At 36.8% G+C, this 26,572-nt stretch overlaps 1 protein-coding gene across 2 annotated transcripts in view; it reads right to left on the reverse strand.

Moving 5' to 3' along the window:
- Positions 1–26,572, reverse strand: part of sh3pxd2b (SH3 and PX domains 2B) — a 58,335-nt gene that overhangs the window by 20,597 nt on the left and 11,166 nt on the right. For both annotated transcript variants that reach the window (XM_048165287.1, XM_048165286.1), the window contains exons 3-5: positions 13,245–13,320; positions 7,768–7,844; positions 1,228–1,319 (exon numbers count right to left, since the gene is read on the reverse strand). In XM_048165287.1, coding sequence (XP_048021244.1) covers positions 1,228–1,319; positions 7,768–7,844; positions 13,245–13,320 — 245 coding nt within the window. The remainder of the gene's footprint in view (positions 1–1,227; positions 1,320–7,767; positions 7,845–13,244; positions 13,321–26,572) is intronic.

The raw sequence follows: 26,572 nt of genomic DNA on the forward strand, positions 1-26,572 counted from the left end.
ATTTTCCAGATATTATTGTAATAATTTGCTTTGGCTTTAACAAGATGCCAATTTATTTATAATCAGAGGTGTAAAGTATTTGAGTAAATGAGTTACTGTACTTAAGTATCTTTTTTTAGCTACTTTGTAGTTGTACTGAGTATCAAAGATATTGGCAAATTTTACTCTCTACTTGACTACATTTTTGAACAAGTAAATGTACTTTTTACTCCACTACATTTGTGATGAGTAATGCAATTACAGATTACATTTTTCATGACACCTAACTTTTTCTGCAGCAGTTTCTTTCTGATATAAAGAAGCGATATCGCCATCTAAGGTCATTGAAGGTACTGTATCTTGTGCATTTTGCCTTTACTCACCCAAACTTGTTAACAAGGATACTTTACGTGAATGTGAGCGCATTAGCAGGTAGTTTCTGATCGCAGGTGTTTGATTTATTTGTTTACAAACCAGCACGTACAATAGACTTTGACTATTTAATTTTACTTAACATTGTTTTATTTATCCACTATATTGACAAGACCGTTTTGAAGGGCATTGGTTTACTTATGGTTTTTCTGTGCACTTGAGCTCAACTGAGACTTGAGAGTTTGGACGTTTAAAAGGTTGTTGTGTCGCCTTGATTTATTGCAATATTGAGGTGTTCAGTTTTATTTTGATCTTCTCATATTATAAATCAATTGTTTCTTATTTCCACTGGCATGTCTCTCAGGACTAGTCCATCTCTGATCCTACATTCAGCATGAGTAAAATACTTCAGTACTGTTAAAATCAGATACTTTTACTCAAGTCGAATAGGAATTGGTTACTTGTAACTTGTAATGGAGTCATTTTCACTGTAAAGTATCAGTACTTTTACTCAAGTATGGTTTTCAGGTACTCTTTACACCTCTGTTTATAATACAGTATATATTGGTGTTTATATGTGTAAGATATATATCTACCTTTATATATTTATGAAGGGGTCCCTTGCAAAGGGAAGATCATACTTGGGGGTCCTTGGCATCTCATTTTTGAAAATCTCTGCTAGTGAACGAGATGACAAGATTCTTTTCCCCAATAAATGCTTTCTACAGCGAGAATGCTCATACTCCTCCACATACTAATGATCCTCACTAGTGGTGATTTATTTTTTGACTGATTTATTGATTTAACTGCTCAATATGAATCAAGCCTCATTAAGCTATCTGTCATTGTGATTGAATGTGTGTGTGTGTATCTTACTCTTTAGGTGGGTTCAGGTCTTCAGGACGTGTCTCGAAGAACACGCGAACCTCCTCGCATTGGGAAATATACACTGGCAGCTGGATCAGAGCCTGAGAGGACAATATCCACGAATACTTGTTATTGTTAAGGTTGTTTAGAATGACTAATTTCTTCAACAATCATCTAAAGAACATACTTTTTCCATGTGCATGGGATTCTTTATAACATAGCATGATAAAGTCAAACCCCGTCAGTGCAACTGGAAGTCATTCATTAGGGCCCGAGCACAGATGGTGTGAGGACCCTACTGGAATTGCTCAATTTCTTATTCTTCTTCTCCGCATTTTTGAGGGCCTAAACATGCTCGGAAACTCATGAAACTTTGCACATGCATCAGAAGTGGTGAAAATTTACGCCTGATATGGGTTTTAGAATTAGGTGTGGCAAAATGGCTCAATAGCGCCACCTACAAAATTTCAACGAAGTGCCCCTCACGCTACGTTTCACGTACAGGTATGAAATTTGGTAGACACATGTAACAGCCCAAAACCTACAACAAAGTGGGTGCAAAAATCTGAAAACCAACAGGAAGTGAGATATTTTGAGTTTTCTCTGCAAAATTGTTGCAGTTTTTGCCATTTCCAGACGTCGTACTTAAACTCCTCCTGGAGATTTAATGAGATCAACATCATATTTGGTCAGTCTAATCTAAATGGCTTTGCGACATTAAATTGCGAAGATCTTGAGTTTTCGTTGAAGGGCGTGTCCGTGGCGGCCTGACAAAGTTCAATGTTTTGTCATGAAACAGGAAGTTGTTATAACTCGGGCATACAATGTCCGCTCTCTCCCAAACTTCACGTTTTATTAGAGTCCTGACCTGAAGACATCTACATGGCAATTATGCAGTTAGTCATAGCGCCACCTGTGGGCAACAGAAAATGACGTTTTACATTGTGATAAACTCCCAGAAACACATTTAAATATGCCACAATGTACCAAACATGTTAGAAAACGTTAAATCATGTAACACTAGTGCTAATGTATGCGATTAATGCCAAGAAACAGGAAGCTGTTGAAACTTGTCCAATCTGACCCAAACTTCACACGTTTGATAATAGTCCTGCCCTGAACACATCTATATGGCAATATTCAGTTATTGTCAATGCGCCACCTGCTGATGACTTTGCCATATTTCTTTTCTTTGCCAAATGATATTTCTCCTATATTTAACCGCTTAATGGATGTTGCCCACTATTCACTGTTTTCCTAAGGCCACCAGGTGACGGTGGCCCCGGGTGCGAGAGCCCTTTCATCGCTTCTTGCAGCTTTCATTTTCATTTGTGTTTATTTGTATGTTTATTTTGTATTTTTTTGCAGTGTCTTGGTGAGCTGCAGTGATTCAGAACATGTAAAATCACTGACATCATCCTCTAAATCTCAGTTTGATGCTTTCATATCAGGGTCATGACATGAGGGCAGATGGGGTGTGTTTTGCACTAGGTCTTGATGGCAAGCTGTTTAGAGGTGTCTGCTTTATCATCTGAAATCTCAATGACCCAAATGAGCTTTGTGCTTAAAAAAAAAACTTAAGTAGGCTTCAAATCTAGTCCAACATCAAATGCAGTGCCTTCTGGCTGACACAAGATGCATTTTGCTGTTATATATTTTGGCAGAGGAGCTTTTATTTAATAAAGCTGAGTGCTGCTTCAGTGTCCTTCAGATGGGCATTGCAGAAGGAGGTCCCTTCTGTCCACATGCTGAATTATGTCTGACCTGACAGGAATTTTAAAATTCAAACCTGGACACATCTGCTCAAGGTGCCCTTTTCTAAACTGGCTTTTACATTTAGCATTGCAGAGTCTGGGCCAATTTTTCACTGTTGGTTTCGTCTCGCCAATTACTCTTGCAATTTGCCTGTTTGCCCAATGCTCAATTTTCTTAATGAACAAGGCGTTTTTATGGCAAAAACATGCTTATTTTATTAAGAGAAGAGACCATTGGAGGCTGTTTGAGGCTGATGTAAGATCTAACTCTTAGCTTTGGGTTTGCATGACGAATGGATGGAAATGGATCTTATTCATGTCCGTTTCCATGGATATCACTGATGTCCACAGATTGATGTCTCCCCAGGGTACAGTATCTGACCTCCCCACATATTAGCATTCCCTGAAGACACTGGGTATATGGAGGCCAATTATAGTAAATGGACTTTATTGGGTGCTCTTTACTGTGGGTGCATTATCTTGATTGTTTTATGTGAGTGGAAGAGAGAGCGGGTGAGAGACAGAGAGAAAGAGAAGAATGTTCATGTATATGCCCACATAAGGGCATGGGCTATGTTCATAAAGGAACAGGTTATTGCTCACTAAATACTGCAGTATATACTGTAAACTGCCTAACTATTTAAATAATGCCTATTACTGCAAGTGCTGTCCAGTTGTATCTTGGAAGCTTAACCCTATACGCAAATTTTTAAGATCTCTAAATTATCAACATGATGAAAACTTTGCTGAAAAACAGCAATACTGATACACAGATCTCTTTGATTTACATTACAAGCTATAAGAATTTCATCTTACTTTTTGGCCATATGTTTTTCATCCTTGTGCATGATCTCTTTATTCTCTATATTCTTTTATATCATAGTAAATGAGCCAAAAAAGCCTGATGTTGAATACACTGACACTCAAAAAACAAAACAAAAGCACTTTATGTATATTTTCTCTAAACAGTTCCATAAGGGACTGTTCAATTAAAACAAGTATTTAAAGGGTTTACAGGGTTAAATGGTTATTATTCAAGCAAAGCTAAATAAATAAAAAAATAAAGCATTTTTTCATGTTCAACTTTTAGCAGTCGGATGAAAAAAAAATAATAATAAAATGAAATAAAATTAATAAAATTCAGATGACCAAAAACCATATTCTGAAGCAATTGCTATAAAAAAATGCTGGGTGAAAAACAACCCAAGTTGGGTTGAAAATGGACAAACCCAGCGGTTGGGTTAAATGTTTGGGTTATTTAACTCAACTATTGTTTAAAAATTACTGTATTGCTTGCTTAAAATGGACATTGGGTTGTTTTAACACAACCCAATCGCTGGGTTTGTCCATTTTCAACCCAACTTGGGTTGGTTTTTAACTCAGCATTTAAATTTCCTGTAAAACACCTTATTATCCAATAAAATGACCTCTCGAGTACCATGGGTTTCCACTTACCCACAAAACAAATATCTTAACAGCATTTCTGACCTTTCACTCCAATTAATATAGATCATGTTCCAGCATACAAAAATGTGAGTAGGTCAGCTGAAGGGTCATTCACACTGACAGTTATTAATTTGCCGGAGAGTCTCTGTGCTGTTGGTTGCTAATGGTGGGTTTTCCCACTCGACTGCCATATCCAGCTGAATCAGGCCTTGAGCTCAGCTGTCTGCACTTAATGATATCACAAAAGACCCGCCACTCACATCAGCTTCAATTATCAACTCTCAGTGAAAATAAATGGCTTCAGTATCATGAAAGATTCAATCCCAATCCTCTTTGGACCTCAAGGGTTAGTTCTTTGTAATGCCTGATCGGAAGTGTCCGTCATAGTGTTCCTCTTATATATTTATGAGTATTTTGTGTCAGTGCGTCAGAAATGGTTGTTGCAACAATAAGCGCACGACGAAAGAAAATCAATAACATAGTCTTTAATTTATTCAAAATCCAAAAAGGAAACACTCAGGGGCCAGTTGTTCAAAAGTTTAACCTGGATCAGAATGATCTGGATTTGGAAATCCCATGTTTTGCTATCCAGGATCAGGTAATCCATCTTACTTTTGTGCTGGTTTTTCAAAGAAAAATTGGATTGGATCACCATGATCCAGATACACACTTTTCCAGATTACCAAATCTAGATTTCCAGTGCTCTATGGAGCCCCTAAAGGGACATGATGATAGAGAGAATATGGGTTTTGAATTAAATATAATATTTTTGTTGGATATTTACAGCTGTTTGGGGATTGTTTTATGGCACCAAAATCTTTTTTACTTTACAGTAGGTTCCTGAAAGGCTAAATATGTAGGTTAATGTCTACTTCTAATTTATTTAACAGTTAAACTAATCAAGAGCAAAATAAAAAAATGTGTATGTATATTACATGATATAAATGTTGTATTTTTTGACCAGTTTTAAAGTTTTACTACATTTTCCTCCTGGAATCCACCTTGAAATCCTACCCCCTGTTGGGATCAGGATAATCCTGTTTTTTTGGATCAAAGTTATCCAAATCCTACTGACAAGTTTTGAACAACACAAACTGAAGGTTTGATCCAGATTAAAACTAGGATTGGATTCCGTGATCTAATCTGATTTCAGAATCCCTTTTTCCTTTTGAGCAACCCATTTTCAAGATTTGATCCAATCCAATGGCCGAAATCCGATCAGATTACTTTTGAACAACTGGCCCCAGGAGATCAAAGGAATTAGCTATCCACGTAAAAACACAGACAATTAACACTGAACAAACAACTGAAGGCTTAAACACAATAGAGGATAATCAACACAAACTGAAACAGGTGCGTAACATAATCAGTAACCAAGGACACTAACTAGTGAATACGTGACACTGTTTTCAACTAAAAACAGAAAATTTAAGCATTTTGGCCATTCATTTAAACAACAATGGCGTTTTGGGGGCCTGAAAACTAGACATTTGGAAACGGGTTTCAAAAATGCACATTTTATCATCTCAATGTTAACTACGAAAATGCAAATTTGCGAAAACGGTGACATCATGCACATGCGTATTATGCGTTCAGTCTATAGGCGCATAGTGTTTCTTTCCAAAATGACATCGCCTGGCCTGGCAGCAGAATACAGCGTTTGTAGTCGTTTACGTGGATCCACGTGAACGGGGATCGTTTTGACAACGTTGTCATCTGTTCGTGAACGTACTGTACTTTTCCGTTTTTACTACATTGTTGTCATGTAAATGTACATCAGGATTTTGTTCATACTACACATAATTATGCATCTTATATAGAACATACTTTTTAACGGACATACATTTCTTATTCAAATACAGTATCTACTTATTTAAAAAAATAAGTTTTAATTAGAAAAAATTTAATTCAATTTAAAAGACATGAATTTACATATTTTCATGATTAGGAAGACAGAAAAAATGTTGAAAGCAATACTGCAGAAGATACAGGACAACAAAAGTTTTTTCAACCACTGGAATCAGTTATTCAGGGTTCAAAATTGACTGTGTAAAAGAACTGTCTCATAAGTCATTCGTAAATCAGACTGCAATGATCTGTTTTTCTTCATTTATGCACATCCAGTTTAGGCATCATTTCTTATAGCCAACCACAACAGCACTGATTCACCAGCTGAAGATGACAGTTACAGTAAAACCCAACAGTCAAGTGAGAGGAAAAGAGGTGAAAAACAGTCAAGAGGTGAAATCCTCCTTCAACGAGTCACAGATCATGACCGCTCACACAGGCAACTTAAAAAAAAACAAAACACTTAAAGCAACATTTTAAAATACAGTTTCCGTTGGAAACAGCCCTTTAAAAAGTCAACAAAAAGCCATGATGTGCTGACGAAGGCTAACTCAGCGCAGCTCCAAACCCCTGCCCTAAAGCAGACATTACGCTGCCAAATGTGGATTCCTAGTTTTTTTTCCCCCTCTTAACCCTTCTACCAAAAGCCCAACAGTTACTTAAGATGGAACAGTCTTTCATGATAAGGAAATTCAAGTCACACAGCAGACCACTGTATAAAAGCTGATCTGAAGTTGTAGAATTAATATTTGATCTCTCTGGAGTCAACCTACTTCTGGTTAAAATCTCTATAAAAATCTTATAAAAGGCCAGTTTGTTGAATGGCAAGACGTACACTATCTTTTATTCAGCTAATGCATTACATTTATCAGAAATGACAGTAAAAAGATTTATAATGTTACAAAATGTTTCTATTTCAAATAAATGCTATTCTTTCTAACTTCCTGTTCATTAAAAAATCCTGGACATTGACATACAATGGACATCAAAGACAATTTATATAGGAACATTTTTATTTTATTTTTTTCAGTCATTATTTACTGAAAATCTTCCCAGTCAGAGCAGAGTAGCTCTCAGATATAGTCTGCACTTCCATGTATTCAAAGTTTAGGTATGAAACGTGAGAACTTATGGCATTTGCTGTCACTGGAGTTAAATCTGATGCGTCAACTTTTGACGTGCCATATTTGAATATATTGCACCTGAATGAGATAGCAGACTACTATTATAGTGCTTTTGTGTCCTTTGGTCACCAGAAAAGAAAAGAACAGCTTTCATTTTGTGTTCCACAGAAGAATAATAGTCATACTGATTTGGGATGACATGAGGGTGAGTAAAGGATGACCGAATGTTTATTTGGGGTGACTTCTGCATCATGGACTGGGATGTACATTAAAAATAAATTGTAAATGTAAACAGCTGATAGTGTTAATTTTATTGTGTAAAAACAATGCTAATCACAGGTGAGATGGTTTGTTGTGTTGTTTGTTGTCTAACTTACCCTACAGTACTCATTTATGGGTTTCAGGCGTTTCATGGCCACGTCTCTGATGTGGCTTCTCCTGAAGAGAATCTTTCCTGTAGGGAAATGAAGATGATCATTATAAACACACCCTCAATTCACCAGCATCTTTACAGGGTTTGAAAGGCACTTTTGGGAAACTTTTGGGAATGTCCCTCCATGCTTTATGACCATTTTATCAGATGTTGGAAGACCACAAGCATGAAACTTGCCCAAACAAAGATTGTGGCCCATAAAACAATACCAAGAAATGAACACAAATGAGACTCTTAAGTTTTATGACTCATATCCTGCTGAACTAAAACCATATACTGTGGTCCATTTTTGCTGATTGTAATAAAAAAAATTAAAGTGAGACATGTGGGAAAACAACTAGTCTATCCCACATAAGGCCCTAGGTCATAGATCTTTTAGCAATGGCACATTCAGAAGAATGAGGGTGAAAACACCTTGGTTTGTGATGTGGTGCGTTTGTGTAAATGTTTTGAGATAGTGCCCCAGACCTCATGTGCTGAGTGGAGCTGGGTAGGGTCCACACCCTCTCGTAATGGCCTCAGATTAGTCAATTTATAACAAATCACCAGCCACCTCAACTGATTCAATGATCCAAAATATCAAGGCAAGACAGACCATTTACACCTGATATTTGCATGTGTCTTCTGTAATCACTTTTGATCAGATTTCAAGGGGAGGGTCTCTTTACCAGAGCCATAGCTTAGCTTGTATGTATTAGCATTCTTTTTTTATATCTGAACTGAAGAAATGGTTTTTGAAATGGAATTTACGCTGGCTAAAGGTCAGTTTACACAAAGACGAATATTCAGAATGATACAATTTGAATTTGAATGAATGGCTGTTAATGCGTCTGTTCAGACCGACATAAACATTTGCATGTCGTCAACGTGACAGTTTTTCCCAATCGAATGGGAACTCGCACTGCGTCCAAAGACACGTCCAAAGACTCCAAACCTGCCATCAAAGCTGTTAAGAATAACATCAAAGCTGAATGGCAGAGCATCTGCAGCTGTGGGTCAGGCCGGTGGGGCTTTGCACGCGATGGCGGTGTTGCAGTCCTACCAAGCCGACATGCTTAAAGACCTGGATGATGGCAAAGGTCTTTCCCCTGAAGCGGTGATTGAGCTGTGCTGCACCACAGATCACCAAGCAGACAGCTGCCGTGACCAGCCACAGAGAGATTTGAGGGAGGTTATTGAAGCCAAGTGTGCAGGCAATAGAAATGCTCCCCGCGGAATAACATTTCCCTTCCTCCTCCATCCTTCCCGGCTCCTAGTGACACCAAATATGCTGGCTCTTCCAGCCACCTTGATAGCTGCATTAAAGACTCAGCATTCTTGGCCTCCTTTCGCTATAAAGAGATAAGCTGTGAAAAGCCGTCTTTGATTCTGAGCAAGCTTGGCCTCCTCTAATTCTAGAGAGTCATTCTGCTGAGGCCTTTGCTCTTCTGAACTCTATTTAGGCCAAGGATGGGCAAACTCAGTCCTGGAGGGTCATTGTCCTGCATAATTTCACTCCAATCCTAAACAATCACAACTGATACAGTTAATCAATGTCTTCAGGATTACTAGAAAGCTACAGACAGGTGAGTGTTATCAGGGTTGGAGCTAAACTCTACAGGACAGTGACCCTCCAGGACAGAGTTTGCCCATCCCTGATTTAGGCATTGATTCCAAGCGGGCTGGCTCTCTGTGGGCCTCCTTGGTAAACTGTCCTTTAGGGTGAGTTTGGTTTGTGGGCTGCTGTGATTAGCTGTATGCTAGGTGAATGTGACTGGCCTCTTCTCTCTCTAGAGAAAAGTCTGTTGAGGCCTCCGCTCACCTGAGCTGCAGCTAGATAGCGACATCAAGAGTGTTGGCTTTGTGGGCTGTCAACTAGGTTGAACATGGTAGGCCTTCTCTCTTTGACAGAGAAGTTTTTGTTTAGGCCTCCGCTCTCTTGAGCTGCAGCAAGACGGTGACATCAAGTGTGTCGGCTCTCTGTGAGCCGCTTTGATAAGCTGTCTCTAAAGGTGAGTGAGTTTGGTCTCCTCTTGAGAGTTGTTCTGCTGAGGCCTCCACTCTCCATAGGACCCGTCTCTGGCCTCTTAGTATTTGGCCAAGAGATGATGATTGTGAGTCAGGCAGGATTGAGCTTTCAGCTCCCCTGAGGGGTTGAAACAGATCCTCCTATGATGACGGGAGGAAGAACTTCAAGGACGCCCGCCCCGGTAAGGAAGAATTAAATGCCGGGCTTTTTCTTCAAGCATAGGTTGTGGCCTTAGTGAATAGTCACTGACAGTTCCATGTTTAGACCTGAGTGAGGGATTGGTCTCTGGCTTCTAAGTCTCTTGAGCTTTTCTTTATGCTTGTCATAGGCAGTTGTCATAGGCCATTTAGGCAGTTATTCCCTCGGCATGCCGAGTTTGTCTCATGCCGGAGGCATTCCCCAAACTGTCTTTGGACGAAGTGTCTCATTCCCCTTCTCAGGGAACCATGGTTACATGCGTAACCTGAGACGTTTTACAGAGATATGTTCTAATCTCTTTTCCATTGCAATGCAAAGAAAACTGGCCAACTGAAAGTTGAACAATGATTTGTGTACCGGAGTAACTGAGGTATTTCTGCTGTTCTATAAACATCACTTTATCACAGAAAGTTTGCATTTTTATTCAGCCTATCTGCCGTTTTAATGCATTGGTCTGAACAGACAAATCACATGTAAAAAATTTGTGTCAGTTTGAACCGGCCTTAAATTGTTTTTAAATTGGGGGGGGTTAAAACTCTTTGACAAGGACACTTAGGCAATAATAAACCTGATGTTTTTACAATGGAAATGTGCAATGATACAAAAAGTTATCCACACTATTAACAAAAAAAGTTCATCCTCTTTTTTTCATGCCCTCCTACAGCTAAAAGGATGAGTAAAATAACATTTTTACGGAGGAATTAATATAACGGTGAAAATACTCTTAGGGGTACTTTTTGACTTGAAATCTTAAAACATCACATTCTGGAATAAATATCTGAACAACATTCACAAGCATTTTGGTGCAATGTGTGGTGGTGAGTATTGTTGATATTATGTGATGGTAATGACAAAAGGTGGACTGCAATCACATGCTTTGACATGAGTGTGTTTACAAAGCTCACTAATGGATGTTGAGTGTGTGTACATTATGCTCAGCTAATTACAAGACTTTCTGTGTAGATTGTTGACAAAGTGCTGTGTCAGTAAAGCCCAGACACTTGTTAAATGGTTGTAAAGCGCTGGTATGTAAGCCAACATTCAGGTGCTTGTAGACAGTCTGATCCACAAGCAAACAAACCTACCTTAATTACAGCCAGATGTTCATTCTAAACAAATTAACTGTAACATTCTGAACTGGCTGTAAATGGTGTTGAGCTAGTACTGTGGGGGTGAGCGAGGCACAACCTAACGCAGGGCTAGTTGCAACACACATGCTACCATGACAAAACTTAGTGTATTTACTAGTAGACCTATCAATATAGAGAAAAAAATTGTGTCAAAATTAAAAAATGTTTGGAAGATATCACTGAATAATTATATAACCATAGCAAGAGTACATTTCTTACTGAAGTTACTTTTTCAGCTCAGTTTTTAGTGTTAATTTTAAACGAGACAAATCTTCTATTATTTTAATTTGCCCATATTTGCCCTATGTGCTTATTAGAGATATACTTAAGTATAATTTGCTTATACCATGCATGGGCAAACACTGTCTTGCAGAGTTTAGCTGATAAAACTCACCTGCCTGGAGCTTTATAGTAATCCTGAACAGAGATGGTCTTATTATTGGGAGATATGTGGGTCTGTGGCTCTACCATTGGAAAAAGCGTAATGACTAACTTGGATCACATGTGTGACAGTCAATCACTGTTTGCAGATACTATAGAAATTAATGAGAAGTGCCATAAACTGAATCATATCTGACGTACAATTGTCCGTGATGTCTCTAATAAAACTGCATTTTTTTTTTTTTCGGTGTTAACTAAAAATAGATCAATCCAAAACTAATGTTTAAAGGATTAGTTCACTTTCAAATGAAACTTACCCCAAGCCTTACTCACACTCAAGCCATCCTAGGTGTATATGACTTTCTTCTTTCTGATGAACACTGATATCCTGATGCATCCAAGCTATATAATGGCAGTGAACAGGGTTCATGAGTATGAGCTTAAGAAAGTGCATCCATCCACATCCATCCATCATAAACATATTCCACATGGCTCCAGGGGGTTAATAAAGGCCTTCTGAAGCAAAGCAATGCATTTGTGTAAAAAAAAAATTGTGCCTTTATTTTACGGAGCCGTGTGGAGTATGTTTATAATGGATGGATGTGGATGGAGACACTTTCTTCAGCTCATACTCGTTGATCCCGCTCACTGCCATTAAAAGTCATATACACCTAGGATGGCTTGAGGGTAATTTTCATTTGAAAGTGAACTAATCCTTTAAGAGCAAACATGTTGAAGATTAGCCGATGGGCTCTTGATTCATTAAATGATAAGCTATTTCCTCACAAAAGCAGTTTAAAAAATGCCCTCTTGTCTCCTTCCCCAGCATTAGCAGGCGTTATGCTTTTTTTGGCTAAGGTTGCAGGCTTGCCTTCCAGTGGCCTTGTCCTGAAGACAATGATCAGCTTGTTCAGGTGTGTTTGATTAGGGCTAGAGCTGAACTCTGCAGGACAGTGGCCTATCAGGACCAAGTTTGTGCAAGACTTAATGAAATGCAGAAAAATGAAGTATACCAAGGCCAAATAGTACATGGGTGACTGAACCTGAACTTTTATTTATATATACATATATATATATATATATATATATATATATATATATATATATATATATATATATATATATATATATATATGTACAGTGTTATTAACCAACACAGAAATGATTGTTTTGATATTTGGCTGGTTTTATTGACGATTCTTCCACATTGTGAGTAAATTGTAAGTATAAGTTAAGTTCAGTTAAGTATACTTTCAGTATAATAACTATTAAACTGTTAGAACTGTTAGTTAATGAAATAAAAAGTGAACAAAGTATATAGCTAGTTAACCAACAGTACACCTATAAGGTCTTGTAGTATAGTTCACAGTGTAGTTGCAATGATAAAGTAAAACTAGCTGTGTACTTAAAAACTACTACTGTAAAACTTTTATAACCTGAAAAAAAAACAAAAAAAGAGTCAATTTAGTCCAAAGAAGTATTGAAATAGTACGCTTACAAGAATTTTGATTTTGGAAAATATACTTGAACTTTACTTAAGTTTACTTAAAAAGGAAATTACAATTTAACAGCATTTCCTATATGAAAGCAAGAAATGGCAGCAAAGGGATTCCAAGAAGCAGCATAAGATATACAGTAGATCTGTGTATTGCTGTAATCTATGACTTGTCTGTATGCAAAGGAGCGTTCTGGAATGATGTTTACCTGGTAAAAAGGGAATGATTCTGCGTTTTGGATCCTTCTGTCCACCTTCCACGGGGAATTTATCCAGAAGCTCCATCTGGACAACAATAAAGAAAAGCTTAACATCAACATGAAACAACAACTCATTTTGGTTCTGCAGTGTAAAATTTCTGCGTAAAACAGGATAGAAGAAAAAGTAGGGCAGGACTTGAATGAATCGATCAGGGATTGACTGGATAGTGATAAACTAAACCTAAATGTGATTTTGCAGTGAAGCACCATTGGTCGCTGATTATAATCCATTCAACAAATGGTCCTTCCCCCTCTCTGCGTGGCCTGCTCTACATAGACCTACTGACATAGTGGAACATTTTTATTCCCTACACCTCCCTCCGTTTTTACTCCAGTCCACTTACAGCTATACGTTATTTTTCTTTGCTGGCACCAATTAACATTTTCCTCCCATCTGTAGAGATTTGGTTACAGGCCCTTATTCCAGTCCGAAAGCAGCTGCAGACCAATGAAATCACACCTGTGCCTTTCCAAAGTATGTTAAAGTAGATCATATGTGCATTTTACACATTCATTCACTAATGACTATAGCAGAGCTTGAATTCATCAGCTGAGCAACGTTTTCCAACGCAGCAGTTCTGAAATCCGAAAGGCCTAACAATTTACCCACAATGGTAAATGCTAAAGCTAACCAGTGAAAAAATAGCTGTCATCTTCAACCCAGCTCATTGGAAATACGTGCCTGTTGGGACACTTCTGCAAAACGATATTACGTTGCTTAAAGTGCGTTCAGTTTTATCCAAAAACAAATGAATGTGAATACCAATAGTGTTAACAAAAGCAAAAGTAAGATGCATATACTGAATCAACCGTCATTTTAGTTTGCATATATATGTCTTCAGTGGTGTAAAGTATTTGAGTAAATGTAATTAGTTACTGCACTTGAGTATCTTTTTGGCTACTTTGTAGTTGTACTGAGTATCAAAGATATTGGCAACTTTCACTCTCTACTTGACTACATTAAATGTACTTTTTACTCCACTAGATTTGTGATGAGTACATTACATTACATTTTGCATGGCACCTAACTTTTTCTGCAGCAGTTTATTTCTGCTATAAAGAAGTGATATCGCCATCTAAGGGCATTATAGGCACTTGAGACATCTTGGCCGTTTTGTCTTTACTGACCCAAACTTGTCAAAAAAGTTATGAATGTGATTGTGAATGTGAGCGCTTTAGCAGATGAATTGCGGGTATTTGATTTATTATAGGAGGACATTGGATATTGGTATACTTATGGCCTTTTTGTGCACTTGAGCTCAACTGAGAGTTTGTAGACATTTCTCATCTTACAAATCAACTGTTTCTTATTTTCAATGGCATGTCTTTAGGTGTTGAGGACTAGTTCATCTTTGAGCCTACATTCAGCATGAGTAAAATACTTAAGTACTGTTAAAATCAGATACTCAAGACTTTTACTCAAGTCGTCTTGGAATTGGTGACTTGTAACTTGTAATGAAGTCATTTTGACTGTAAGGTATCTGTACTTTTACTCAAGTATGGATTTTAGGTACTCTTTACACCTCTGCAAGTTTATCATGACTCCTGTTTCATGGGAATCAAACCCATGCGCTCCACATCAAAAGTGCATTGCTGTACCAGGTGAGCCACCAAGCACGATTACTACATCAGAAAAGCTGGTTTATGTGATGCAAATATCAAAATGTATTCGCTTACAAATCATGCATTGTGATGATAAAAGTGTTTTGAGGCCATAACACAGTATTGTGCAAGAAACTGTATGCAAATTGTTTATTTGATAATCTGTCTCTGTAATCATAATTTGTGCGAAACTGTATGTATAGGTAGTTTTACAAAAATGTAGGTAGAGGCACATTTTTCCAACGAGCCTAGGTTTGGCATTTCAGATCACATAGTTATATTGTGTGATTAATTTTGCTCATAAATATAATGGGGACTTATACAGCCTGTGTAATGAGTTGCAAATGGCTGAGGGGAACTGCACGATGTAATTTCTGAATTTAAATAAATGACTTCTATATTGTGTAATTGAACACACAGAAAAAAACGACAGATGTAATGAAAACTGAAAGCCTCTCTAATCTTTAACATACACTTTTCGGTAAACAGCACTAAAGGAATGCACTGACACATTTAAATGTTAAACATTAATAGTGCCTTAGGTCTCACTCGTGTTTTTTCGAGACTAATGACGAAGCAAAGAGAGACTGTCATTCTGCCAGACAAAGCTTTTACTGTTGTCTGCCAATTCATTAATCTAAGGAACAATGTCTTCTACTGTGACTCAGCACCATCTGAATGACGGCACATAGATAAAACTCTTTTTTTTTTCCGCTTTTGCACAAATAAATGAGCTGCACTGGTCCATAACAGAGCAGTGTCTGCCTCTTCTGAGATTTCATTTTATAGCTCCACATAACTGTTTCAATAATAAAACTTGATAGCTTCATAATGCAAAGGACTTCATAGACCAGTGGTCTCCAACACAGTCTTCAGCAAGCCTGTGAGTCATATAAACGGCTTTGATTTTAATATTTTACAGTTTAAAATTTTACAAACACTACCAAAAAAATAGGACACAGCTACTCATACTTTATTACTATTTTCAACATTTTAGAATAATAATAAATTCACCATTTGAAACAAGTGGAAGTATGGAAATTATGAAAACAAATCTTCAATGTAGCCACTTCCAGCGGCACGTTGTTTAAATAGAAAATGCACTCACGCCCATCTGTTCACCCATGGTCTTAAAAAGGAGGTGTGTTCAGGTGCATTGTTGGCGTGTTGCTATTTTGAGGCAACTGTGTCACTGACCAACAAAAACTTGGTCTAAAGTAAATGGTGCAGTATTTTTTTGTTATTTAAAGTGCACATTAGTAATACACTCCTATAGGCGGGAGCACAACACACGTACAATCTGCTTATTACACACAAAGGGGCGCGCAGCAGCACACAAACATGCCAAATATTAAAAATAAAAGGATTCCTCTCTGAAGAAGCGTTCAATCTTTCCGCTTGTAATGTGTAAATAACAAATCCGCCATGGTGCAAGTGCAATTGGCTTTTAAAGGGAATGGGAGAATGGACTCTGATTGGTTTATTGCACGGTATGCCCAAAACACACCCATGACTCATTAAGAGACTAGGTACAACCCTTTTGGACCATTTTTTCCATCGTTAAACTAGCAAAAGTGGATCCAGGACATGCTCTAAGTGCACCTGCGCCATGTGCTTCAGACCATGCGCTTAACAGGGCACTTAATGCGCTTAATAGCTTTCAAATATCATTGACTTTTGTGACCTCGAAATATGTTGAGTTGAGACCAAGCGGCAATCTCCCACAGTTTCTCTTGAAGCCAATACGGAAGTAACTTAAACTGCGATTCATCGACTGGCTGCAAGGGACAGGCTGCAAAAGGGAGCAGAATCTCATTGACCATCATGTTAAAACAGCCAAGTTTACAGCAGAAAAAAACATGTTTACACTCTGGTTCAAATTGTGTTTTGGTCTATACTGCTAATTTTGCCCTTCATGACAACTCTGAGGGGGGTGAATTTTTTTATAACTCATCCGTTTAAATTATATTAAGCCTTAAAGTTCTGCATAATTAACTCCCTGAGGTCTGAAAACGCGCCGGCGCGTTTTGCAGGATTTTTTTCACATTGCAGCAAAACAGACTTAAAATACTCTGTCATTTCTTGTCATAGAGACATAAGTAATATATCAATTGAAACTATAGAATGTCTTCTTTTATTTGTGTACACTCAGAGTAAAAATCACAATGTTGTGATTTTTGTAAAATAAAGAAAACTAACATGATGCGTGATCTCTCCTCTCCCTCTGAACGAAGTCCAATCTGATAGTTCTCAAAAAATGAACTGTAACTTATAAATACTAATGACAAAAAAAATGACACTTACGTCTAAAGAAACGTTGAAATGTCAGTTTTTAAATCATGCAAGTCAAATCAAAAACAAACATTCTGTGTTTATGTAATCTGTATGAAAAGAGAGCCATGTCAGAAGTCTGTGATTCAGCTCATTATCTGCTAATGTGGCCACGCCCACGGAGCCAGCGATATTCAGACGCAAATTCAATACATGTATTCATCGTCTCAATCGTGTATTTATTGTCTTGAAAAGTGTTTATTTGGATGTTAAAGCAATGGTTAGCGATCTCTAGAAGACATGCCGTTAGTTCCTAGTTCCTTTTCTTCTTTATATGAATTTGTGGCCTAAAGGTGTACAGAGAGCGCCCTCCGGCTGCAAGTATGAATTAAAAACACCATTCCTGAAATGTCCTCTTCTTCTTTAGAATAATTTGTGGACTAAAGGTGTACAGAGAGCGCCCTCCGGCTGCAAGTATGAATTGAAAAAACAGTATCCAGCACTCATAGTGATGACAATAAATATTACTTCTCAGTATAGAAAATATATAAGAATCCATCAATATTTCTCCAAATGTGCATGCTTTTAAGCTAAAAGCCTATATGAAATGCCATAGAGGTAACATAATTGTTCAGACACTTTGCATCACAGAAATACATTTTATTTTAAAGAATATAATAGAATACCATTATTTTAAATTGTAATAATATTTCACAGTATTGCTGTTTATGATGAGCTGAGACATTATTACAGAGGGTTTTTTTCACAGCCTACCTGACTGAAAGGCCTCATTAATATGCAAGTCATTTCAGGTCATTATTATGTGATTCTTTTGTCTTCTCAGGTGTAAATGGCCCATTATTCATGCAGATTCACGCCTCCACGCATACTGTGTTTCTTGACAAAAAGTGTCTTACAAAAACTAAATCAATATATTGTTTTATATGAAGGAGTAGGCAGCATAATTTTTACATAATTCTGAAGCAAAAACTCTAGTCTACAACCTCCAATACCCAAAAGTCTTGTGAACACAGATTTAATATACTTTTTTTGGCCTTATTTCAGTGACTTAAGTTTTTTGTTTTTTCAATAACCACGCATAAACATTATTCCTTCAAAAATACAAACATGTACATACATGTTCCTCACATATTATTGTAGCCTACTTTGTGCTGAATACAGTGTAATGACACTTTTGTCATTTATATGTTTACGAACAACTGAAAAAAGCACAAATGTCAGGGCATGTCAAAACTTCTCCAAGCCCCAAATCAGCCTCAGACTCCAGAGGGTTAAGGGCGTGGTCACTTGAGTGACAGGTGGATTGGTGCTGCTGTCTATGAGCCGTCATGTTACCTCAGCTAATTCCAGCCACTGAATTTGGCATCTCAGCCGTATTTTTGCCTTTTTCTGGATTATTTTATACAATATATGGCTTGCTGCATACTTGAGACAGATGTCAGTCTGTGTACATGTGCTCGCATGCGGAACACACGTTGTTGGATCGTCGTGGCATTGGCTAAAAGTTTTGTTCCTGAGATTTACTACAATGACAATACCAGGAGGATATACAACTCCGACAGCACTGCTTGGATATTATAACTAAAACTGCTGCACTATTTTGAAAAATTATACTTTGGACACGTGCTCATTAGTTTGAGAGAACATTTGAGAGTTTTACAGATATCTGGTACTGTACGTATAGAGTTTTAGATTATAAACGATGCTTATATTGCATCCTTTCTTGAAGAACGATGATGGAGAGCAAATCATTCCTTAGATATGTAATGCAAACGATGGATAATATATAAAGATTTCATGGATTTAACGCTTTCATGAACAAAAAGTAGGTTTTTTTATGTTTGAAATGGACATTTTACCCAAGTGAAACGGATTGGATTCATCTCGCGATCTCTTTTTCATTAAAGGTATGAAGTCCCAGTTGATTTTTTGTGTTATTTGCACACCCCACACAAATTAATTAGCCTACTGGTGTTAGAGCATCTAACGTTATAATGTTATCTTAAAAATCACCGTAGATTGACAGTTAAACTTTAGTACTTTCTAATGGTATTGTTATCTTTATTAATATTTTAGATAGTATCTAAGATAGATATGCTAGGCGGGCGTGGTTTCAGCAACAAGTCGCATGGGCTTCAACTACATCCCGCCTCTTTGCCCATTTTCAGTTATCCGGGAGTGACGTGCGGTCACGTGCAGCCAAGATGGCCGTGGCCTCATTTACGCGTCAAAACTTTACAGTCTATGGTATTTTTTTACAGTCTATGGTTGAGACACATCAAGCCAAGATTTATGTCAATGATGGTACATGGAAGCACAAATAAAATTGTCGAACTACTGCAAAGAGCTTTCAGTTAACCTTGGCTTAAATATAATTGTATCATATAGACGATTTGGTAACACTTTGGAATGGGGAACACATATTCACTACTAACTATGACTTTTGCCTCAATAAACGCCTAATTTACTGCTTATTAATAGTTTGTAAGGTAGATGTTGTAGCATTTACGTTCAGGTATTTGGCAGGATTAAGAATGTAGAATAAGGTCATGCAGAATAAGGAATTAATATGTGCTTTATAAGTACTAATATCCTAAGCTATATCCCAAGCAAGCTAATAAGCAACTAGTTAAAAGTGAGAATTGTTCCCCAAACTACAGTGTTATTTTCAGACTATTTTTGACACTTTCATTCCATTCCTCTCTCTCTCTCTTTTTGGAAGTAAGCAGTGTTTACATTTTGCAAAATACCTAATGTTGTGGTGCACAAAAGAAGGAAAGTCAAACAGGTTTGGAATGACAAGAGAGTGGGAAAATCATGACTCTGGGTGAACCAACTACTACTAAGACAGTAGGTCTTAGTAGTAGTTGACACTAACTGTGCATAAATACAAATTTGTGCAAGAAGTCTGTGTATGAACATTTCCACCAACAAATCATGATTCATCAACAACTTTCATATTAAAATATAATATAAATTGCCAGGGAAAAAAGGAAGGAACAACTGAAACCACATGTATGTAAATATTATGTACTCGGGGTGGCCTTACAGACAGGAAAAGTTGCATTATAGCTTGAGCTGTGAAGGTCCTCTGCATAACATGCATGTACAGCTGGTATCAGAGGTCTGTAATCTGGGTCTGTATAAATGGCGTTTTATTGTGTTTTTGTTTTTTTGAGGATGGTACACTCAGCATTGCTCGAGGTTCTTGCTCTCAAGCAAATGAGCTTCTTCAGAGAGCATCATCTGTTTGCTGAGAGTGACGAGAGTTTGTGCGTAAAACCCTTATCTGGAGATGGTTTGGGTCGTGTTTTATGCAAATTAATAACCTTGTGCAATCAGAATACTCCAAATTAATTAACATTAGAATAAGGTTAAAGGGACAGTTCACCCAAAAATGGAAATTATCCCATGATTTGCTCACCCTCAAGCCATCCAAGGTGTATATGACTATCTTCTTCCTTCTTTCAGATATTTAAAAATATCCTGGCTCTTCCAAGCTTTATAATGGTAGTGAATGGGGAGCCTGTTTTGAAGCCTCCACCCCACACCCACGGCTCCAGGGGGTTAATAAAGGCCTTCTGAAGAGAAGCAATGGGTTTTTGTAAGAAAAATATACACCTAGGATGGCTTGATGGTGAGTAAATCATAGGATAATGTTCATTTTTGGGTGATCTATCCTTTTAAGAGCAAATTCATGTGCGTACATGTTGTGAATTATGCTCATTTATTTTTGTGAGAAGTTGTCCTCTGCATATAAATATGAATAATTTGCATTATTATTAGTGAATGAGACTCTGTTTACTCTGCCTCAGAGTAACAGTAGTGGATGTGAGGAACTGAGAAGAGAACAAACAAAAGCTGCCAAGAACATGACTCCAGTAAATGTTGTTTATAGCAGGAGTTGAAATTCCTTTATGATAAATCCATACGATCAGTTCTTCCACTGCTGAGCAAAGAGAAAAACCCTGCCCACATGACAGCCATCTATATCTGATGTGATGAACAGATATACGTCTCTCTGGAGTTCACATATGCTAATCACATCCATATGTCTGAGAGCCACGCCTGAGCTTGTGTTCAACAACACTTGAGCTGTTTGGACAAGTAAGCTGCTGACATGCAGCTGAATTTATGTTTATCGTGATCTCAAAAACTTGCTTTCAAATGAGTTTTGCAGGCAAATATAACTTGTCTACATATGAATATCTTTACAAATCTGGTTGGTTGAAAGGGTGTCCAGATTTTGCAGAGCTGGAATCTAGGATAATTTGCAGCTCAAATATACTATAGTTTTTAGTTTTAAAGTTTTTGTTCACAGCATAATAACATTACTTCTATTTGTGGCATTTTATAATGTTTATACTATTGTTCACGCTTTTCACTGCTAGTGTCCTTTGTGAAAAAGAAGTGCACTTAATTGTATTCAATGTGCACTTGTGTACTTTAAATCTTAAGAGTACATTAAAAAAAAAAAAAAAAATGTAATTGTAGATTGTAGGAAAAAAAAGGCCACTTGTTAAATGTGTATTTAAAGAGAGTAAACTTTCATGACTATGTTTGATTACACTTTATTTTAAGGTGTCCTTGTTACAGTTAGTACTAAGTAATAAGTACTAAGTAATATTAATTAACATTGTATTTATTTGTATTTACTATAGGGTTAGGGTTTGGTTTGGTTTAGGTGCGTGTATTTATGTGTAAATTATTATTATTAGTAAGAATGTGTATTTAAATTAATGTGTAACAAGGACACTAAAATACCCTACACTTCTTAACACACAAGTACATTTTTAAAAAGAGCACATTGTAATGTCAAATAAAAAAAAATACTTTAAAAAACCTTTTAAAGGTGCCCTAGAATAAAAAAATTGAATTTACCTCGGCATAGTTGAATAACAAGAGTTCAGTACATGGAAATGACATACAGTGAGTCTCAAACTCCATTGCTTCCTCCTTCTTATGTAAATGTCATTTGTTTAAAAAAAAACACTGAAGAACAGGCGAATCTCAACATAACACCGACTGTTACATAACAGTCGGGATCATTAATATGTACGTCCCCAATATTTGCATATGCCAGCTCATGTTCAAGGCATTAGACAAGGGCAGTCAGTATTAAAGTCTGGATCTGTGCACAGCTGAATCATCAGACTATGGTAAGCAAGCAAGAACAATAGCGAAAAATGGCAGATGGAGCAATAATAACTGACACGATCCACGATATCATGATATTTTTAGTGATATTTGTAAATTATCTTTCTAAATGTTTCATTAGCATGTTGCTAATGTACTGTTAAATGTGGTTAAAGTTACCATCGTAACTTTGTATAATTGTATTCACCGAGACAAGAGAGCCGTCGCTATTTTCATTATTAAACACTTGCAGTCTGTATAATTCATAAACACAACTTCATTCTTTATAAATCTCTCCAACAGTGTGTAATGTTAGCTTTAGCCACGGAGCATAGCCTTAAATTCATTCAGAATCAAATGTAAACAATATAACAGTATACAATACTCACATAATCCGACTCATGCATGCCGAATGCATGATGAACACTTTGTAAAGATCCATTTGAGGGTTATATTAGCTGTGTAAACTTTGTTTATGCACTGTTCAAGGCAAGCGCGAGCTCCATGGGCGGGGAGCATGAGGATTTAAAGGGGCCGCAACATGAATCGGCGCATTTCTAATTATGCCCCAAAATAGGCAGTTAAAAAAATGAATAAAAAAAAAATCTATGGGGTATTTTAAGCTGAAAGTTCACAGACACATTCAGGGGACACCTTAGACTTATATTACATCTTGTAAAAAAAACGTTCGATGGCACCTTTAAAGTTTATTTTAAATTTACATTGTATTTATTTGTATTTACTATAGGGTTAGAGTTTGGTTTGGTTTAGGGTTAGGTGCATGTATTTATGCGTAAATTATTATTACTAGTAAGCACAGGTAGTGTAACAAGGACACTAAAATACCCTACACTTCATAACACACAAGTGCATTTTTAAAAAGAGCACATTGTAATGTCAAATAAAAAAAAAAAATACTTTAAAGAACCTTTTAAAGAACCTTAAGAAAGAAACATAATCTTTTGTCATGTTTCAAAATCCACTTATTTTGATGTGTGTTTAATTTTAACTATATTGTGTGTGCATTTTTGTTTTAATTGTACAAAAACTTGATCATTACAAATATTTACATGCATGATACATGGCTGCAGGATTTATATACTTTCTAGTTTATATTGTACTTTCATAGTACGTACCTATTATATATTTTTAGTATATTTTAGTTTACCCTGAATGCTTGCCAGTACATTCGTCAGTACATACTTTAACCATATTTCAAAGACAATGGAAGTAATTATGAAATACATGTACTACTTGAGTGGACTGAGTGGAACTAATTGTATACTATAATAGATTTTCATTTAATTGTAAATAGCATGCAGCTGAATCTCCGAAAACAATACATTCAATTTGCACTTAAGAAAATTAAAGCATTTTAATTCTGTAATAAGTAAACTCTTTTTAAAAGTATGCTAAAGTGTACTTATTTTTTCAAAAGGGCTAGCTCTGTTTATCCTGAACAAGAATTTAGAGAGCACAGATTGATATTATCTGATCAAATTATGTTATGAAAGATTAACTTCACGTGATGCCATTAATCAAATACTAGTTAAAACTCGCAATCCAAAAAAATGGAGGTATGAATTAAAGGGGTGTGTTCCACCATTTGCAAAGAGATTCTCAAATCTCTAAACCCCCTCTAAAAAAAAAAAACTGAAACAGCATAACCACATTCAGACGACTGTGTCATAAGATCTGATTCACTATTGAAATGCGTTAGTGGTTGTCGTATTTACTCTCTGTATGCCCTGCCTCACTGCTGCTATGTGCTGCATCAGCACTAGAGTTCCTCAACAACTCTCGCTTCTTCATAGAAGAAAGAAAAGTGGCAGACAGTGAGAGAAATGGGGGATTTTTGTTTTCTTCGATGGGTAGAGGGGTAGAGTTAGTGTAAGAGAATAGAATAAACAGTCTGTAGAGTATAAAAGCCATTACGCCTATGGATAGTCCCCATAGGCGTAAAGTGAGAGCTATTTATTCCTAATAACCAATTAACAATTCCTTTACTACGAGCTAATTAAAAAACAATAATTGTGTTAATTACAGTGACAATGAATAAAGAATTCACTATTTGTATATAGTCTATTAATATATCAACAATATAGAGGCTACAGTATCGTAACTATGAATTAAATATAAACGAATAGTTTGTTAATGATTTGTAAGCACTTTATTATTGTCACTGTATACTTATTATAAAGTGTTACCAAAATATAAGTCAGTCCATGGAAGTGAATGACAACTATTTCTTTATATTCAAAAATGAAAAAAACACCACTTGCACTTAGCAACTGCATAGCTACACCTTAGCAACCACCCCGAGTACCCTAGCTACCGCATAGGAACACCTTAACAACCACCCAGAGTACCCTAGCAACTGCATAGCAACACCCTAGCAACCACCCCGAGTACCCTAGCAACTGCATAGCAACACCTTTGCAACCACCCCGAGTACACTAGCAACTGCATAGCAACACCTTAGCAACCACCCTGAGTACCCTAGCAACCGCATAGCAACACCTTAGCAACCACCCCGAGTACCCTAGCAACCGCATAGCAACAACTCAAACTTAAACTTTTAAAACTACTTCAAACTTTCTGGACCGCCTTTTTCAAGCCAACTTAAAGTTTGTCTTCAAACTTTTTTATCTAGTTATAAATATTACAATATAAAAAATAAATCAATTATGCCGCTACAGTTTACATTTTTAGACCTATGAATGAGCTATTTGAAGGGCATTTGTTCATTTGCTAAAAACCTGAATTTTTTTTTTCCATGGTATGGTTCACATTTCTGTGGAACTGCTCAGCAGAGAAAAGATCCTGTAACATCAGGAAGCTGTGGCACACCTCACAGTGGGAATTTCTGACAAATTGTACAAATTTAGTGAATAGTTTCAGTTGTGCTGAGTGCTATTCTAATAATAGTTGGTTTCCGTTATAAACAGTTTGCAAGTTTTTGGCTGCTATAGTTTGAGGGAAGAAGAGTCAGCACAACTGTACACCATCAGACAAGAAGTTCAGATGAATTTGTGTTCTTGCAAGCCTTGAAGTTTGGTCCTTTGATCTGCGTGTAATTTATATTAGGCATTAAACTGGTGACCTCACTCTCAAGAATGACTCACTACCTTAAGTCATACTGTTAATAACCTCCTGATCTTGATTTCACATTCATCATAATTAGGGCTGTCAACAGATTAGGGCTGTCAACAGTTTATATCTAAAAAATTATATTTTGTAAGTTATTCAGTTTACATATTTAAACTGAATAACTTATAAAATATTATTTTTTAGATATAAACTTTTAAATCAATATTTGCTAAGAAAAGCCTCCAAATGAAGATTCAATGTCAATTCAATATCATTTCAAAAGACAATATTTTTTTTATTATTATTCCATCTGAGCTATTTTAGTATTATTGTATTAATCATGTACAAGTGCAGTCTTTGGACATTGAACTTAGCCTCTCTGTCAAGAGATGTTGTTTTAAAGACTATTCATTTAAATTCAAATTAGATAAATGTTTTAATGAAAGAGACTTAAAAAAATAAGATATAAATTATATAAATATAATATAAAGGCAAGATTATGAAGTCTGGTTATAGTAAATTGCTGTGATGTTAAATTATCTGAAAGTGTCAGAGGCTTACTTAAACTGAAAAGCAAAAGTAGCACTTCTCCAGAAAGCAGAAATACAACTAAAATAAAACCTGCAAGAAGCCATGAAAGGGCCTTCGCACCCGGGGCCGCCACCACCCGGCGGCCTTAGGAAAACAGTGAATAGTGAGCGACATGCATGTAAGCAAGTAAATACAGGAAAAATATGGCAAAGTCATTTTGACGTGCCACACTTCCTGCTTCCAACAGGTGGCGCTTTGAATATTAATGCATATTGCCATGTAGATGTCTTTAGGCCAGGACTATTATCAAACGTGAAGTTTGGAGCAGATCGGACATCGTATGCCTGAGTTACAACAACTTCCTTTTTCATGGCGTTAATTGCATACTTTAGCACTTAGCCAAGTGTTGCATGATTTAACGTGTTTCTAGCATGTTTGGTACTTCATGGCATGTTTAAATGTGTTTCTGGGAGTGAATTACAGTGTAAAGTATGCCATTTCCTGTTGCCAGCAGGTGGCGCTATGGCTAACTGAATATTGCCATGTAGATTAGGCCAGGACTCTTATCACACATGTGAAGTTTGGGGCAGATCGGACACTATATGCCTGACTTACAACAGCTTCCT

Source organism: Megalobrama amblycephala, linkage group LG18 (genome assembly GCF_018812025.1).
Source record: "Megalobrama amblycephala isolate DHTTF-2021 linkage group LG18, ASM1881202v1, whole genome shotgun sequence".
Lineage (NCBI taxonomy): Eukaryota > Metazoa > Chordata > Actinopteri > Cypriniformes > Xenocyprididae > Megalobrama > Megalobrama amblycephala.